The sequence below is a fragment of the Heteronotia binoei genome, chromosome 9 (assembly GCF_032191835.1).
Source record: "Heteronotia binoei isolate CCM8104 ecotype False Entrance Well chromosome 9, APGP_CSIRO_Hbin_v1, whole genome shotgun sequence".
NCBI lineage: Eukaryota > Metazoa > Chordata > Lepidosauria > Squamata > Gekkonidae > Heteronotia > Heteronotia binoei.
The window spans coordinates 9,183,180-9,201,215 of NC_083231.1; the positions used below are offsets into that span (position 1 = coordinate 9,183,180).

An 18,036-nucleotide genomic window follows, 5' to 3' on the forward strand; every position below is an offset into this window, starting at 1 on the left:
GATAAGAGTCCGCACACTTCACCACTACACCAAACCGGCTCTCAAAAACTCAAGCCAACTATTTAATCACTGAACTGAGGCAAAGAGAGCATTCTGCACCTATGTTGGAAGCCACAAATACAAACAGAGCCCTAGCTCTGATGACCTGGGCCATTTACTTTAGGGAATTTACCCTCCATTTCCACCTTTCCTGTGCACTGAAATGTATGGGAAACGGGAGGCTGACGGAGACAAGTCACAGCAGTCTTAACTGATTTGATGGTTATTTTTCAGCTGTTGCAATGTCTATGGTTTTGAATGAGTTGCAACAAGCAACCTAATTGGGCAGTTTTTGCATTGAAATTCATGGTGGGGGAGGGGGGGGTTTCGTGCTTTGTAAGTCACTGTGTGGGCAGGAAAACAACATGCCTGAATACCTGAGATGGAAAAGTTCGTCCCAGCTCAACCTGTCAAAAGGAACAAGCCACCTGTGGGACACTGGCGGAGGAGGAGGAGGAGGAGGAGATGATGATGATACTGGATTTATATTCCATCCTATACTCTGAATCTCAGAGTCTCAGAGCGGTCACAATCTCCTTTACCTCCCACTACCAACAACAAACACCCTGTAAGGTAGGTGGGGCTGAGAGAGCTCTTACAGCAGCTGCCCTTTCAAGGACAACTCCTGTGATAGCTATGGCTGACCCAAGGCCATTGGCTAGGCTGACCCAAGGCCAGTGGGGAATCAAACCCGGTTCGCCCAGATAAGAGTCTGCACATTTAACCACTACACTGAACTGGCTGAAAACTCTCAAAGCATAATATGCTCAATATGCAGGAAACGGAAAGCACACATAACCTAGGATTTGGGCCTCACTCTAGTGACAATACACAATTAAACTTTAATATATACAACCATCTGATTTCTGCTAGGCCAACTGCTGTTAGCTCTTTTTACCTTGGTTTTAGGGACCACTCCTAATCCCAGTTTGCTGTCCACGAGATAGGCACCAGCTTCAGAGAGGTATCCCTGATTAGGAACAAGGCAGCCTCGGCCAAAACAGCAAGGGCAACAAATCTTGTGGAAGTATTTGGTCCATTTTGGGTTTAGGTGACCGTAAGGCTCTTCAGATTTTGGTTTAAACACCCCAATGGTTTTCTAAAAAGCAAAAAAAAGGAAGAGAGTTACCAAGCGGCTCATATTTCTTTACAGTTTTTATTCTTTACAGCAGGGCTTTTGAACTCATCGTTATGAAGGCCGGATCTGACCTAAATGAGACCCTGTTGCACCAAGCCATGTCGCGCCGGGCCATGTGCGTACCTATTTAAGATCAGGTAGCAAAGATATAAATTTTATAAAGAACACAGGCAAACACATATTTTTAAAAAACTTAAAACGTTAGCATTCATTGGTCTTAAAGATCCTTTCTTTGTATCTCTCCCATGGGATCCAGGGAACTGGGCGAAGGAAGCTCTGGCTCTTTCCTTCCTTCCCCAGGGGACTGGGGGGGGGGGGGAGCCTCAGCCAATAAACGGAAGAGAGGCTTGGCTCAGTAGCTCTGCTGTGCAATTGAGAGAGCCTGGCAAAGCAAGCTCTTCCTCCCCCCTTTCTTCCCAAGGGAGGAGCCTCAGCCAACAGAGAAAATAAGTTTTGCTCTACAGCTCCAATGCAATTAAGCAAGTCTTGCCAAGCAAGCTGTGATGCAGAAGGAAGCAAGAGAGAGGGAGAAGGACGCAGATGACAGCCAGTTGCCCAGGGGCCTGATAGGAGCCCTCCAGGAGCCTGACTCGGCCTCCGAACTGCATGTTTGACACCCCTGCTTTACAGAGTCAGAAAAGCGTATGTTTGTCTGGTGTTGTGTCATTAGCAGTGCAATCCTAATGACACTTTCCTGGGAGTAAGACCCATTAAATAAACTGTAGTAGAATTCAGAGTACACCTGCTTAGGATTGCTCTCTTAGGGATAGCTTTGCTCCTAAGCATTTCCCTCTTCTGTGCCACCCCGTGGCATCCAGTGGACACTGCCCAGAGCACCAGCCAAATGCATCCCGAGCAGGGCTATGCCTCCTGGAATCTCACTGACACTGTGTGATACAACCGAGTGCCACAAAAGCCAGCGAGAGAGCAACCAGGCATTAGGCAGCCAGTGCCCCCCCCCCACCCCCAAAGCCACCACACAACCAACCTCCTTTTTATTCATGCTGAATTTCAAAGTACAGCAGAGGAGAAAAAAGACACCTCACGGGCAGACTGCAAAGTACAATGGAAAGTGCGTCAGAACTAAATCAAAAACGGTGACAAACTGAACTCCAGCCGGTCTACACATCTGCAAATCATCACCTGAAAAAACTCTCTCAAAAACAATGAGCACAGAATGAATGCACGGACTAGCACAGGGCTGGCCAAACTGCCGCTTGGGAGCCACATGTGGCTCTTTCACACACAGTGTGTGGCTCTTGAAGCCCCCACCTTCCCGTCAGCCGTCTTGGAGAAGCACTTCACTAAGCCAAGCCAGCTGGCAACTTAGAGAATGCATTTAAAGTTAAAAGTTGCTTTCTTTCCACCGCTCCCTCCCTCCTCCACCCCCATCTATTTGCCTTCCTTCCTTCCTTCCTTCCTTCCTCCCTCCCTCCCTCCCTCCCTCCCTCCCTGTCTTGTGGCTCTCAAACATCTAACATTCATGTTTTCTGGCTCTCAGATATATGACATTTATTCTATAGGGCCCTTAAGTTAAGCAAGTTTGGCCAACTAGCACAAAGTCAGGCTTGGTCCATTACTTCTAGAGATGTTGCATTTTATTAAGAAGAGGAGGAGGAGGAGGAGACTGGATTTATAACCCCACCCTTCGCTACCCAAAGGAGTCTCAAGAGTGGCTTACAATCTCTTTTGCCTTCCCTTCCTCACAACACCCTGTGAGGTACATGGAGCTGAGAGAGCTCTAACAGAAGCTGCTCTTAAGAACAGCTCTGCGAGAACTTGTGATTGACTCAAGGTCACATCAGCAGGTGCATGTGGAGGGAGCAGGGAATCAAACCCGGTTCTTCCAGGTAAGAGCCCACACACTTAACCACTACACCAAGCTGGCACTCACACCGAGCTTCATTAACACTCCATCTTTCTCCCCAATGGAGACCCAGAGCAGTTTACATCAGTCTCCACTCCTCCTTGTTATCCTCATGACAGCCCTGCGAGGAAGATTAGGTTGACTGTGTCACCCAGCAAGCTTGCATGGCAGAGTGGAGATTCAAAGCTGGGTCTTCCAGCTCCTAAATCCAACACCACTACCCCCTCATTACAATCACACTCAACTTTAAAAACAAAACAAAACAAAAATTAGAGGATGCGTCACAAAGAAATATACCATTGCATAATCCATGCTCTCCAGAATCTGCTCAAAACAGCAAATGAATTCATAGACTTGCACCCTAGGTTAACTTTAACCAACCATTGGTTTTGTCTGAGGACAGGGGATAACTGAATTACTCCAATGTGAACATATATGAACATATGAAGCTGCCTTATACTGAATCAGACCCTCGGTCCATCAAAGTCAGTATTGTCTGCTCAGACTGGCAGCGGCTCTCCAGGGTCTCAAGCTGAGGTTTTTCACACCTATTTGCCTGGACCCTTTTTTGGAGATGCCAAGGATTGAACCTGGGACCTTCTGCTTTCCAAGCAGATGCTCTACCACTGAGCCACCGTCCCTCCCTTTTTTCATTTTTTCACCAGTTACCTGCCTGTACTGTGTTTCCAACCTGACTATGGCACTACTTGAAACACTTTAGACATGTAGACACTTGGTGAAACCAGTTCTTCTTCTGAAATATCAGCATAACTAATATTAGCTTTACCATCTACATTGAGATAATGCATATCCTCTAACACTGTACTGGAAACTAGTGATGCTGAGTTTCTCCAACATAGCAGACTTTCCCCCACCTTTATTCTTCATGTTAAAAAGCTTAAAAATTATTTTCATATACAAGACAAGAAAACTTTGAAAGAGCATAAGTTTATTTAAAAAGTAAAGGCAGTCCCCTGTGCAAACACCAGTAGTTTTCAACTCTGGGGTGATGCCGCTTTCGCAACGTTTTCACAGCAGACTTTTTACGGGGTGGTTTGCCATTGCCTTCCCCAGTCGTCTACACTCCCACCCCTCAGCAAGCTGGGTACTCATTTGACCAACCTTGGAAGGATGGAAGGCTGAGTCAACCTTGAGCCAGATACCTGAACCCAGCTTCCGCCAGCGATCGAACTCAGGTTGTGAGCAGAGTTTAGGACTGCAGTACTGCAGCTTTACCACTGCGCAACGGGGCTCTTAGCCACCCCCAAAACAGATAAGGAGCCCAAAAGTGCCTGGAAAACGCTGCCTTTGGAACTCTCAGTAAGAGATGGCAAGGCCAAGGGCAGCTGGAGCAAGAACCTGTGCAGATCTGAACTAGAAGAAGAAATTAGATTTATATCCTGCCCTCCACTCCAAATCTCAGAGTGGCTCACCATCTCCTTTCCCTTCCTCCCCCACAACAGATACCCTGTGAGGTAGGTGGGGCTGAGAGAGCTCTCCCAGAAGCTGCCCTTTCAAGGACATTTCTGCGAGAGATATGGCTGACCCAAGGCCATTCCAGCAGCTACAAGTGGGGGAGTAGGGAATCAAACCTGGTTCTCCCAGATAAGAGAGCTATGGCTGACCCAAGTCCATTCCAGCAGCTGCAAGTGGGGGAGAAGGGAATCAAACCTGGTTCTCCCAGATAAGAGACTGCGCACTTAACCACTACACCAAACTCGATCTAATTACACTTTTCCCAGAATCTGACTACATATAGTTTTCCAATCATTGCTAATTTCGCTGCATTGTCTATTATCATTATCTTCTGCTGTGAGCTTGTTAACATGCTTAGTCTCCAGTATATTTACAACTGACCTTTTAGGTTCAAAGGCACTCCCTGCATATAATCAGTACATTGCTCCTTTACGAGTGTGTTTGCCCAGGAGGTAACACAAGAATACGTGATTGGAAGGCATGACAAATACTGAAGCCCAAAAGGTGTGACACTGGAAGCAATCTGGGTATGCAACCTCCTTTCGAGTCACAGGGAAGAAGGATGCATAACAATATTGCGTGGCATTGTGTCTTTTGCATTTTCATACATGGCCAAGACAACCGTTTTGACCCCTGTACTTCCTCTGGCAAAGCTCCAGGGTTTTTTTGTTTTGTTTCTTACACACCTTCGCACCAATGACAGAACAAAAATAAATGTTAACAGCAACATTTCTACTGTACTTAGATCGCATGGTGGTGTGGGGGGGGGGGATCACTGCACTTTTAGCCACCAAGTGACTGGCATGAGTGTCTGAATTACTGGGGGACTTGAGTGTCTGAACTACTGGGGGAGAAACCATAAAAGAAATGTGAATTTCCCAAACAAAACAGAGTTGCAAAGTTGCAAAGCTCAGTAACATTCCCAGTCATAAGTGAAGAAATGATATTGGATTTATATCCCGCCCTCCACTCCGAATCTCGGTGTCTTAGAGCAGCTCACAATCTCCTTTATCTTCTTCCCCCACAACAGACATCCTGTGAGGTGGGTGGGGCTGAGAGGACTCTCACAGCAGCTGCCCTTTCAAGGACAACCTCTGCCAGAGCTGTGGCTAACCCAAGGCCATGCTAGCAGGTGCAAGTGGAGGAGTGGGGAATTAAACCCAGTTCTCCCAGATAAGAGTCCGCACACTTCACCACTACACCAAACTGGCTTCTCAGAAGAAGAAGATGAAGATGATTATGATGATGATACTGGATTTATATCCTGCCTTCCACTCTGAATCTCACAGAATGGCTCATAATCTCCTTTACCTTCCTCCCCCACAACAGACACCCTGTGAGGAAGGTAGGACTGAGAGAGCTCTGATAGAAGGTGCCCTTTCAAGAACAGTTCTGTGAGAACTATGGCTGACCCAAGGCCATTCCAGCAAGTGGAGGAGTGGGGAATCAAACCCGGTTCTCCCAGATAAGAGTCCGCGCACTTCACCACTACACCAAAGTCGCTCTCTGAAACAAATACATATCTTCCTTCAGGCAGGAACAACAATGTACAGGGAACCCTACACTGACATCCCTTCTCCAATGGTGTAATGCTGCTCCGGTTACCTTTGCTGCACACAGACAGGGAAATGTGAGCATTGCTGACTTCATATGCAACTAGGACAAGGCGAAGGAAAGGAAAGGTCCCCTGTGCAAGAACCAGTCGTTTCCGACTCTGAGGTGACGCTGCTTTCACAACGTTTTCACGGCAGACCTTTTTACAGGGCGCAGAGTGGTAAAGCTGCAGTACTGCAGTAGGAGCCCTCTGCTCACGACCTGAGTTCGATCCCAGCGGAAGCTGGTTCTGGTAGCCAGCTCGAGGTTGACTCAGCCTTCCATCCTTCCGAGGTCGATCAAATGAGTCCCCAGCTTGATGGGGGGGAAATGTAGATGACTGAGGAAGGCAAGGGCAAACCACCCCGTAAAAAGGTCTGCCGTGAAACCGTGAAAGCAGCGTCACCCCAGAGTCGAAAACGACTGGTGCTTGCCCAGGGGACCTTTCCTTTCCTTGCTGATGCTAAAACAAACCAGCTAGTCCCTTAAAGTGCTATTAGTCTTTCTGCCTTCTTGCTTCTACAGAACATTATGTGTCTCTGAGGAGTTCAGGATCCATTAGCCTCCGCTGAGAATGTTCACTTTACTTGCTTAGTTTGCCTGTGAGCAAGAAACATTAACCGCATAAAACACATTTAAAGGGCTACAAAATGCTGAGTCAGTACCTGGACGTTCTGTTTTGTACACAGATGACGCTGTACTCCCTAGAACAAATAATGGCTGCATCTTGCTGCTCTGAGAAAACAAGTTTCTGCCCCCACATACACAACACTGAATACTGACTCTGGAACTCTTATAACCTGAATTTAGCCTAACGTGATGTGTGGCTTCTTCTGCACTGATGTTTTGTTTGTTCACCTGAGTATTCCATGCTCGGCTGCTAAGATATGTTTTCCCTATACCAGGGGTGGCCAAACTGTGGCTCGGGAGCCACATGCGGTTCTTTTACACATATTGTGTGGCTCTCCAAGCCCCCATCAGCCTGTCAGCCAGCTTGGAGAAGGCATTTCTCTCTTTAGATCACTCCTCCAAGCCAAGTCAGCTAGTGGCTTGGAGAATGCATTTAAAGTTGCTTTCTTCCCACCTCCGCCTCCCTCCTCCCGTCTATTTGCTTTCCTTCCTTCCTTAGAGCTCTCAAGCATCCGCCATTCATGTCTTGCAACTCTCAAACAGCTAACATTTATTCTGTGTGGTTATGTTAAGCAAGTTTGGCCACCCCTGCCCTATACTGTAATTAGGTTATCTTGTTTCTATGCTTTAGCATGGGAAAACTATTTATCACCACTGGTTTTTAATAGATTGTGCTTGACACACAAAGTGGTACAACCCTGATAGTATGGGGGGGGCGTTTTTGAGGGTAGGACTGCTTGTTTTGAGTCAATACACAGATTCCTGATATGCAGCCTTGCACCGGTACAAAAGAGGGTTCTGTCCCCCTCCAATCCTCTGGACAGGATGTTAACTGATCTAAACACTCCCACATCGCTGATGCGCTGCATCCGTGTCATTTCGCAAAGCCAGCCTGGCAAGGTTCCTTGTTCTGCAGCAGGGGACAGGATAATTGGAATCTATTTGTCATTTCAAGCTGGGAGCTGGCAGGGAGTATGTCTGTACAGTATAAAAGAACGGCTCCAGAAAGGTACTTTTTATAGAGGCAGCAGGACTGAGATCTGCACCACAGTTTATGGCAGACTATCTGTTTATTGTATACATTATGCTGCGATTGCTGCCTGTGCTCTAATTCCGTAATTCCATTTCCTGCATTGTTTGACGCATCTCATCTGACACTTTCCCCCATTTCATTGTTTCTAATTTCTGCAACCCTGATCCTATTGCACTGTACCTTAGATACCTGATGCTATCACGCTACAAATCAAGTAAAACGTCTTTGCACAAGTATTTATTTTGTAGGCTTGAGAACAGAAAGACTGCACTCCTGTCAGTGAGGAATTCTATGTGTAAGTATTGCAGGTTGCCCTGAAGCGGATGGCGTGGAGCACAGTCTCTAGTTCCACCCTCCAGTCATCCCAGAAAATCCCTGCCTACCGTGGGAGCAGGCAGAGACTAAGTGGCATCAGCCAAATACAGGCTGCGGAACCCTTGAAGGTAGAAAGCTGAGAGGAGGGAAGTTTGTCATTGCCCCAGATAGAGCCTGGGGAAGCTACCAAGAGAACAGTTCAGTGGGAGCCAGTTTGGTGTAGTGGTTAAGTGTGCGGACTCTTATCTGGGAGAACCGGGTTTGATTCCCCACTCCTCCACTTGCACCTGCTGGAATGGCCTTGGGCCAGCCAGAGCTCTCTTCTGGGAGAGCCGGGTTTGATTCCCCACTCCTCCACTTGCACCTGCTGGAATGGCCTTGGGTCAGCCAGAGCTCTCTTATCTGGGAGAACCGGGTTTGATTCCCCACTCCCTCAGTTGCACCTACTGGAATGGCCTTGGGTCAGCCAGAGCTCTCTTATCTGGGAGAACCGGGTTTGATTCCCCACTCCTCCACTTGCAGCTGCTGGAATGGCCTTGGGTCAGCCAGAGCTCTTATCTGGGAGTACCGGGTTTGATTCCCCACTCCTCCACTTGCACCTACTGGAATGGCCTTGGGTCAGCCATAGCTCTGGCAGAGGTTGCCCTTGAAAGGGCAGCTGCTGTGAGAGCCCTCTCAGCCCCACCCACCTCACAGGGTGTCTTTTGTGGGGGAGGATCTCAGAGCGGCTCACAATCTCCTTTATCTTCCTCCCCCACAACAGACACCCTGTGAGGTGGATGGGGCTAAGAGGGCTCTCCCAGAAGCTGCCCTTTTAAGGACAACTCCTACGAGAGCTCTGGCTGACCCAAGGCCATTCCAGCAGGTGCAAGTGGAGGAGTGGGGAATCAAACCCGGTTCTCCTAGATAAGAGTCCGCACACTTCACCACTACACCAAACTGGCTCTCAGGGGTCAACAAAGAAGTAGGAATAGAACATGTATCCTGTGTTACCCTAGGAAAATAGTGGGTTAGTAACTTGTGAGTGGCAGAGGAAGAGACAAGCTAGCCCTATTCCTGAGATTCTTTGGTTTATGGAGGAGTTCCAAATAAAATCATTCACTGTCTCTCTCTGACAGAAACACCCTGGGCCAGATCAGTAAAGCTGTGGGTGTGGGAAACTATAATTGTTTTAAAGCAGAGTTCTGCAGGCCCATGCTGTAAGAGCCAACAGCTTGTTACATTCCTTGTCTTAACCACCAAATCACTAAGCTTTGAGTCCTTCTAAAGCTGTATTTTTGTGTTGTGAAAGAAAGGCTTTGGTGTGGCTCAAAGACGAAGCAGAGGGGGGAAGTAGCAGAATTTACCTCACATTCCTGTTCCAGCTCCCCAGGCTTCCTTTAGAATAGCAGCACATAATCCCGCACAATTCTTAGTTAAACTTACCATACTGATGATGATATTTGATTTATACCCCGCCCTATACTCTGAATCTCAGAGTCTCAGAGCGGCTCACAATCTCCTTTATTCTCCTCCCCCACAAAAGACACCCTGTGAGGTGGGTGGGGCTGAGAGAGCTCTCCCAGAAGCTGCCCTTTCAAGAACAACTGCTGCGAGAGCTATGGCTGACCCAAGGCCATGCTAGCAGGTGCAAGTGGAGGAGTGGGGAATCAAACCTGGTTCTCCCAGATAGCACTTCACCACTACACCAAACTGGACACTTACAACTATGCCATAATTAGAATCGAGGGCTCGATCAATTACCCTGGACAGCAAGGGTAGGAAGCTGAGAAAGCACCTGGCCATTATAGATGGAAATTGGCAGAAAGGAAGGAAGTATCTCTTTAGCAAGGACTAATATTCAAGGGCATAAACATATGCATAAAGCCCTGATTATCCCTCCCACCAGAGCTTTTTTGGGGTAGAAAAAGCCCAGCAGGGACTCATTTGCATACTAGGCCACACCCCCTGATGGCACCAGCACAGGGGGGGTTTTGGTAGAAAAAGACAAACCGGGACTTATTTGCATATTAGGCTACACCCCCTGACACCAAGCCAGCCGGAATTGCGTTCTTGCTCAAAAAAAAAGGCCCTGCTTCCCATTGCCGGTGTGGTCTAGTCATAGCTAGGAAAGAAAACTTTTGCTGGCATTACCTTTAAGCATTACATGAGGAAAGGGACTGTGAAGACAACCAAAGGACCTCCTTGGCCTAAACGACAAGTTACAGAACTGGTCTGAAACCGTTTGCTACACTGCAAAATGTTGAAGTCTTAAATGCTCCTAACCCACATGCAAGAACACAAAAGGTCCAAGATGTACGCCACAGGATTATAATCCACTATCCCTCGTTACTGCCTCAACATTGTTTTTTTTTGGGGGGGGGGGGGGGGTAGGGGGTTTGTTGAACCTTATTTTACTTTTCAACTACTTCACATTTCTCAACGTTTGCTAGGATGACACCCCGTGACCTCAGACCTTCCTGAAGTCCAAGTAAAAGCAGCCCTGCTTCTTCTTGTCCACCAAACAATTCATTCTACAAGAATTTTTAGTCAGTGGTTCTTCATATAGCCACTTGAATAGAACTTTTTTTTGCCTACAGGAAGGCTATGCAAAAAACAGTCAACAGAATCGCACAGAAGCAGTCTTCAGAATCCCATTTCCCACTAAAGGCAGAACTCAACGACTCTGCAGGTCCATAAACACGTGAGGCAAAGATGTCATTTCTGGGTTTAAAAATACTATTTATTACTCTCTAAGCCTGAAGATTCTGATCGTGTCCAAGGCAGCCTTACCAAATCAAGAAATGAATGTTTCATACCACTGCCTTCACGAGCAATTTTGATTAAGCAATTGAGAATCAGATGGTGCTCCCTGTTAATTGATTTAATTAATGACAGGTCACCAGCATTTCAATCAGATAAGAACGTCCTGTACAACCATGTGCATTTGTTACACAATATATTACAAGGCCAACTGAAAAGACAAGCTGCCTAACTACATTTTTCAGCAGTGTTTCAAAATAAATGGAGAGGTTTCTTGAAAACTCACCATGAATACTAAGAAGCCACTAACCCACATTGTACTGGATAAACAAAAATGCATACATGAGTATTCTCACTAGTCTGATCACATAAACCAGTGCTTGTAGCTGTTCTACCGTCTACAAGACCTCTCATGTTATGAAAAATAATTTTTTTTAAAAAGACTTGCCTTTTCAGAAACTACAGCATGAACCTAACAAAAGAACTTTAACATGAGAAATACTTGACCAAGGCCAACCTTGGGAAGAACATTTCAGTACTTATTACACATTTATTACATAATCAAGTATACAAATATCCAGGCAATGAAGTACAAACCCGCTTTGCGTCTTTAACAAAGTAGCTCCCGCTTGATCCCTGGGATATTCTGTCTGGAAAGACTCCACATTCTATGGCTTGCTCAGCTCGCTGCACAATTTCTGCAAATTCAGGATCATCCAAAAATAAATTCATCTCTGCAGTACTTCCAACATTTCCTGCAATGTAATAAAACAATTAGGATTGTCAACCGATGGAAAAAAATATTTAAATTAAAATTTAATAGATTTGCCATATGCCACTTAACTGACTAATCAATTAACAATTCTTCAAACTGGTCAGAGTTCCATATAGGAACCTTTTTGAGATACCGAGGGAAATCTGAGTTAATGTACAGTTCAATAAAGAAAAACTGTAGGAAAGGGAAAAAATCCATAATGGACATATGAAGCTGCCTTATACTGAATCAGACCCTTGGTCCATCAAAGTCGGTATTGTTTACTCAGACTGGCAGCGGCTCTCCAGGGTCTCAAGCTGAGGTTTTTCACGCCTATTTGCCTGGACCCTTTTGGGGGGATGCCAGGGATTGAACCTGGGACCTTCTGCGTCCCAAGCAGATGCTCTACCACTGAGCCACCGTCCCTCCCCAGATAATACTTTGTTATCTGTTGCAGTAATATACCAGGACCGGTATGACTGAAATAAAGCATGCACTTCACTTGCAGCCAAACTTTAAATGCTTCCGTTAAAACTGGAAAACCAAAAGTAGCACAAACCAGGCAGAATCCAACGGAAAAACTGTTCATACTTTAGCTTTGCCTTGGCGGTGCCCAAATGTAATGTGTCCATTCGAGCAAGACAAAAGCATCCACATATATATCCTCTTCTGCACTCACCAGTTTTAGTTATATGCAGATACGAAGCAGGAAGTATACTTCCTACCTGTATAGTTTACATGTAGTTCTCTTCAAAATTTTGTTTTGGCTTGCTTTGTAAAAAAGAGAAACCTGAGCCTTCTATGTAACCCAGGAGGGCAAATAATTATAAAGTAGCCTGAGACACGCATACCACCCCAACTATTCTGAAGTAAGGATTGGAATACTAATTTGGTAATTACAAATAGGGGACTCTATTGGTAACAGACACTAGCCTTTGTGGCATTATAAAATATCAGAAATTATCTTCATGGAGGACAGATCAGTTAACTGCGATTAACATGGATAACTACTCGTTCTTGTGGGTCCCCCTGGCTAACTTTATATCACCTGTAAATACGTGTCATGTTAACACTTCTCTCAGTTGCTGTTTTCTGGATTTCTGGTTGGTTCTACAACCCAAGTTCTGCTTCATTGTTTACTGAATGTCCCATCCTCTTATTGACTCACTCTGTGTAATTTGCCTTGAGTCCCAGTGAGAAAAATGGACAAAAAAAAATAACTTTTTAAATAAATGAATACCTCCATTTACAAAAGCAGGGTATGTCTCTGATAACTAGGTACTGAGAATAGAGGATGGCTTTTGCCTTCTTGCTTTGCTTGTGAGTATCTGGCTGGTGGTTGTTGGAAAATGGTAGTAATGTTTACCTACCTTACAGAGTGATCTGTCAAAACTACTAAGGATGGGAACAGAAAGAAAATACCATTTCAGGCTGTAGATGGTCCCCTAGATTCTAAAAAAATCCCCAATACGTATAAAAAAAACCCAACCCACCTTTGTAAATTTAAGTATCTGTCGAGCTAGATGTGTGGTTGTCTGGAGTTTTAGCAGGCAGAAGCATTCAAGAAATTAAAGATCTCTTGTTCTGGGAAGAAGGAGCTACAGAAGACACAGAATCTAAGCAACCGCCGTTTCGAACTGACCAATGGAATTCAGAAGCAACTCTGCTGGTGGGTTTGAAATGACAGTTGCTTAAGAATGTCTGTGCGTTCCAGAAAGAAAAGAACTTGGCCCCTCCCCACTTTAGACGCTGTCTCCTAGTCACAGGAGAAAGGGGCTAAAAGGGCACACCATCAAAGCAGCTGGTATTTCATATGGGGAAAGGGGGAGGGGGAGAAATAAGGCAAAAATGCACATTAGAATACTGCAAGCTGCTTTGAGAACCAGATGGTCAAAGTATGGTTTGCAGACCTAATGTTCCAAAACGCAATTCCTCCACAACCGTGTCAATGTTACTATGTCAAGATGTCACAACCTGATTACATTGCACATACAGAACCAGGCGTAAGGTGGAGCAACAAGCATTTGACGTGTTTAGAAATGCTATATAAATGCTAAACAAGGAGATGAGATAAAATGGGCTAGCAAAACATGTATGGGGCCTTCAGAAGGTGTGTTGGCGAGATGAGCATCAAGGTGGCTGAAGGCTGGACTAGCAAGGGACAAACCCAACAAAAATGGTACATGGGCAACAGTGCAGGGTAGAGGAGTCCTGAGGTGAGAGAATGGACTGTGCAGTACCAGACAGCAAAAGAAGGTAAGGGGTGTGTGTATGGCATATTCTTGGGTGTGTAACATCCCCCCCCCCCCAAATAAAGCGATGCAACAGAGAGAAAAGGTCCAGCCTGGTTGGACCATCAGAACATAACCTGGGAGTTTTGGGGATAAATCTCCACACAGCCATGAAGTCTGCTGAGTGACCATTGGCCAACCACTCTCTCCATCAGCCTCACCACCTCTTTTCCTCCAAAGAGCTCCAAGTTGAGGTCCCTCATTCCCTGCTCTTCCTATATATATATATATATATATATATCACCCTTAAACACTGACAGCTACCTACCTGCAGTAGCCTCTCACTGCATGACTTCACCACCTGGTCTTGCTCCATCAGTAATGCACCTTGGAGACTCGAACTCAAGTCTCCCAGAGCTGAGCCCTAACACCACACTGCGTCAGCTCTCACTGGCGCACCACTTCCCTGCACTACATAGTGGTGAGAACGTCAGATCAAACTCCAGGTTCGAATCCACGGAAGCTCAATAGGCATCCCTGGGCCAAGCTGTTTACAGCCCTGTCGGCCAGAAGACACCCACCAAGTCAAAGAACCACCCTGCTCTGTTGCCTCAGAGGACGCTGCTCTCCCTGTAGGGTTGCCAATCCCCAGGTGGGGGCAGGGGATCCCCTGGTTTGAAGGCCCTCCCCCAGCTTCAAGGTCATCAGAAAGTGGGCAGAGGAGAGGGAAATGTCTGCCAGACATGCCATTATTCCCTATGGAGACTGATTCCCATAGGAGAACGGATGCATGGGTATCTGAGGCAATGTTCCCTCTAAGCTGCAGAGTCTTGTGAGCAAAAATTCTACTTAGTGAGCTACTGGCGTTAAAGTTGTGAGCTCCTGCATCTATTAGTGTGCTCTGGGGACATCCTTCCTGAGCCGGGACAAAAAAATATGAGCCAGAGGCTAAAAATCTGTGAGCAGCTAGCTCACGTTAACTCAGTTTAAGAGGGAACACTGATCTGGGGCTGGGGGGGGGCAGCTTTTTGAGGCAGAGGCACCACATTTGCAGCCTAGCATCCGATGCCTCTCCTCAAAACACCCTCCGAGTTTCAGAAAGATTGGGCCAGGGGGTCCAATTCTGCCAGCCCGCAAAAGAGGTGCCCCTATCCTTCATTACTTCCAGTGGAGAGAAGGCATTTAAAAGGTGTGCGGTCCCTTTAAATCTGGTGGCCAGAACTCCCCTTGGAGTTCAGTCATGCTTGTACCACCCTTGCTCCCAGCTCGTACCACCCTTGCTCCCGGCTCCACCCCCCCAAGTCCCCCGGCTCCACCCCCAAGTCCCCTGGCTCCACCCCCCAACTCCCCTGGCTCCACCCCCCAAGTCTCCCGGCTTCACCCCTAAAGTCTCTTGGCTCCACCCCCAAAGTGTCCTGGCTCCACCCCCCAACTCCCCTGGCTTCACCCCTAAAGTCTCTTGGCTCCACCCCAAAGTGCCCTGGCTCCACTCCAAGTCTCCTTGCTCCACCCCTCAACTCCCCCGGCTCCACCCCCCAAGTCTCCCGGCTTCACCCCTAAAGTCTCTTGGCTCCACCCCCAAAGTGCCCTGGCTCCACCCCCAAAGTGTCTTGGCTCCACTCCAAGTCTCCTTGCTCCACCCCCAAAGTCTCCTGGCTCCGCCCCAAAGTCTCCTGGCTCCGCCCCAAAGTCTCCTGGGTCCGCCCCCAAATCTGGCTCCGCCCAAGTCTCCTGGCCCCACCCCAAAGTGTCCTGGCTCCACTCCAAGTCTCCTTGCTCCACCCCAAGTCCCCCGGCTCCACCCCCCCAAGTCTCCCGGCTTCACCCCTAAAGTCTCTTGGCTCCACCTCAAAGTGCCCTAGCTCCACCCCCAAAGTGTCCTGGCTCCACCCCAAGTCTCCTGGCTCCACCCCCAAAGTCTCCTGGCTCCGCCCCCAAAGTGTCCTGGCTCCGCCCCCGAATCTGGCTCCGCCGAAGTCTCCTGGCCCCACCCCAAAGTGTCCTGGCCCCACCCCCCAACTCCACCCCCCAACTCCCCCGGCTTCACCCCCCAACTCCCCCGGCTTCACCCCTAAAGTCTCTTGGCTCCACCCCAAAGTGCCCTGGCTCCACCCCCAAAGTGTCCTGGCTCCACTCCAAGTCTCCTTGCTCCACCCCCAAGTCCCCCGGCTCCACCCCCCAACTCCCCTGGCTCCACCCCCCAAGTCTCCCGGCTTCACCCCTAAAGTCTCTTGGCTCCACCCCAAAGTGCCCTAGCTCCACCCCCAAAGTGCCCTGGCTCCACCCCAAAGTGCCCTGGCTCCACCCCAAAGTGTCCTGGCTCCACTCCAAGTCTCCTGGCCCCACCCCCAAAGTCTCCTGGCTCCGCCCAAGTCTCCTGGCCCCACCCCAAAGTGTCCTGGCCCCGCCCCCCAAGTCCCCAGGTATGTCTTGAGTCGGACTTGGCAACCCCAGGCCCCAGCATCAGGCGCGCCCCTCTCCCTCGCTCTTCCCGTCACCTGGCAGGCGCCGCCTCCCGCGCTTCTTGCGGCTCCGTCCGGGGGGCGCGGCGGGGCCGAGCAGGGGCTCCTCTTCCTCGTCGCCGTCTTCGGAGTCGGAGGCGGGCGCGATGCCGCCGTCGTCGTCGCTGCCGAGGCTCACCCGCACGGCGCCTCCCGGCGTGGCCTTCACGCACACGGCCACCGGCGGCGGCTCCGTGTCGAGCACCAGCAGCTCCTCGTCGGGCTCCTCCTCAGGGCCGGGCGCCGCCATGGAGGGAGCCACGGGGCTTCCCAGCGCCCCGCCGACCACCACCGCCAACCGCCGGCTGAGGCGCCCTGAGAGGCCCCGCGCATGCGCGGGAGGGGGAGGAGGAGGCGGCCCGGGGGGAGGGAGGGAGAGGCCGCGCGCCTCTTTACCTGCCTTAAAGGGCCAGCGCTCACCAGGCGTCTGCCGACGTCACGGCAGGGGGCGGGGTCTCAGGGCGGGGGGAACTCAAGGGGAGGGGTGCCTTGAAGGGGCCGGTTGGGTGGACTCTTATCTGGGAGCACCGCGTTCGATTCCCCACTCCTGCACCTGCTGGAATGGCCTTGGGTCAGCCAGAGCTCTGGCAGAGGTTGTCCTTGAAAGGGCAGCTGCTGTGAGAGCCCTCTCAGCCCCAACCACCTCACAGGGTTTGATTCCCCACCACTCCGCTTGCACCTTCTGGAATGGCCTTGGGTCAGCCGTAGCTCTGGCAGAGCTGTCCTTGAAAAGGCAGCTGCTGTGAGAGCCCTCTCAGCCCCACCCACCTCACAGGGTTTGATTCCCCACTCCTCCACCTGCTGGAATGGCCTTTGGTCAGCCATAGCTCTGGCAGAGGTAGTCCTTGAAAGGGCAGCTGCTGTGAGAGCCCTCTCCAGCCCCACCCACCTCACAGGGTTTGATTCCCCACCACTCCGCTTGCACCTTCTGGAATGGCCTTGGGTCAGCCGTAGCTCTGGCAGAGCTGTCCTTGAAAAGGCAGCTGCTGGGAGAGCCCTCTCAGCCCCACCCACCTCACAGGGTGTCTTTTGTTGGGGTGGGAGGTAAAGGAGATTAATGACCAGACTGAGGTTCAGAGTATAGGGCAGGCTATAAAGGCAATGTCGTCATCATCATCACCCACCAACTGAATTGAATTCTGGTGTTCTACCTTCTGAAGAAGCACAGTTCTGCAAACTTCATCCTCACAACTGTTTGTGAACTCTTGTCTTTGTATGCACAGATTTTACCAACCACCTGAATCTCATCTCAGCAGCAATCGCCCAGTTACTTATGCATCTTGACTCTAACTGGGCCAGAGGTGGAGCAAAACTGTGGCTTGGAAGCCACATGTCGTTCTTTCACGCATATTATGTGCCTCTTGAAGTCCCCGCCACCCTAGAAAATATCCTAAAGTGTAAGGATGTGTTGCTGAAGACCAAGTGCCAATTCTTGACATTGTATTCCCTATTACCAGGGCTTTTTTGTAGAAAAAGCACAGCAGGAACTCATTTGCATCTTAGGCCACGCCCCCTGATGACACCACTGTTTTGCGCAGGGCTTTTTTTTGTAAGACTGCAAGACTTGAATAACCTTTATTGGCATGATATCGAACGTAACAAGGAACCCATCCATCCGTCAAAAGGCAATTTGCAAATACATTAAGTGCCTCCTAGATGCTAAACATCGAAATTTTGCAACAGTTTCAGTTACCAATTGGTTCCGAGCTGACAACAG

The 18,036-nt window shown here is 48.8% G+C and overlaps 1 protein-coding gene across 1 annotated transcript in view; it reads right to left on the reverse strand.

The window, feature by feature from the left end:
• The window catches only part of PI4K2B (phosphatidylinositol 4-kinase type 2 beta), a 34,284-nt gene extending 17,715 nt beyond the window's left edge, over window positions 1–16,569 (reverse strand). Inside the window, exons 1-3 of the mRNA XM_060247280.1 lie at window positions 16,317–16,569; window positions 11,431–11,588; window positions 938–1,138 (exon numbers count right to left, since the gene is read on the reverse strand). Of these exons, the coding sequence (XP_060103263.1) occupies window positions 938–1,138; window positions 11,431–11,588; window positions 16,317–16,569 (612 nt within the window). The remainder of the gene's footprint in view (window positions 1–937; window positions 1,139–11,430; window positions 11,589–16,316) is intronic.
• Between the last annotated feature and the right edge of the window lie 1,467 nt (window positions 16,570–18,036).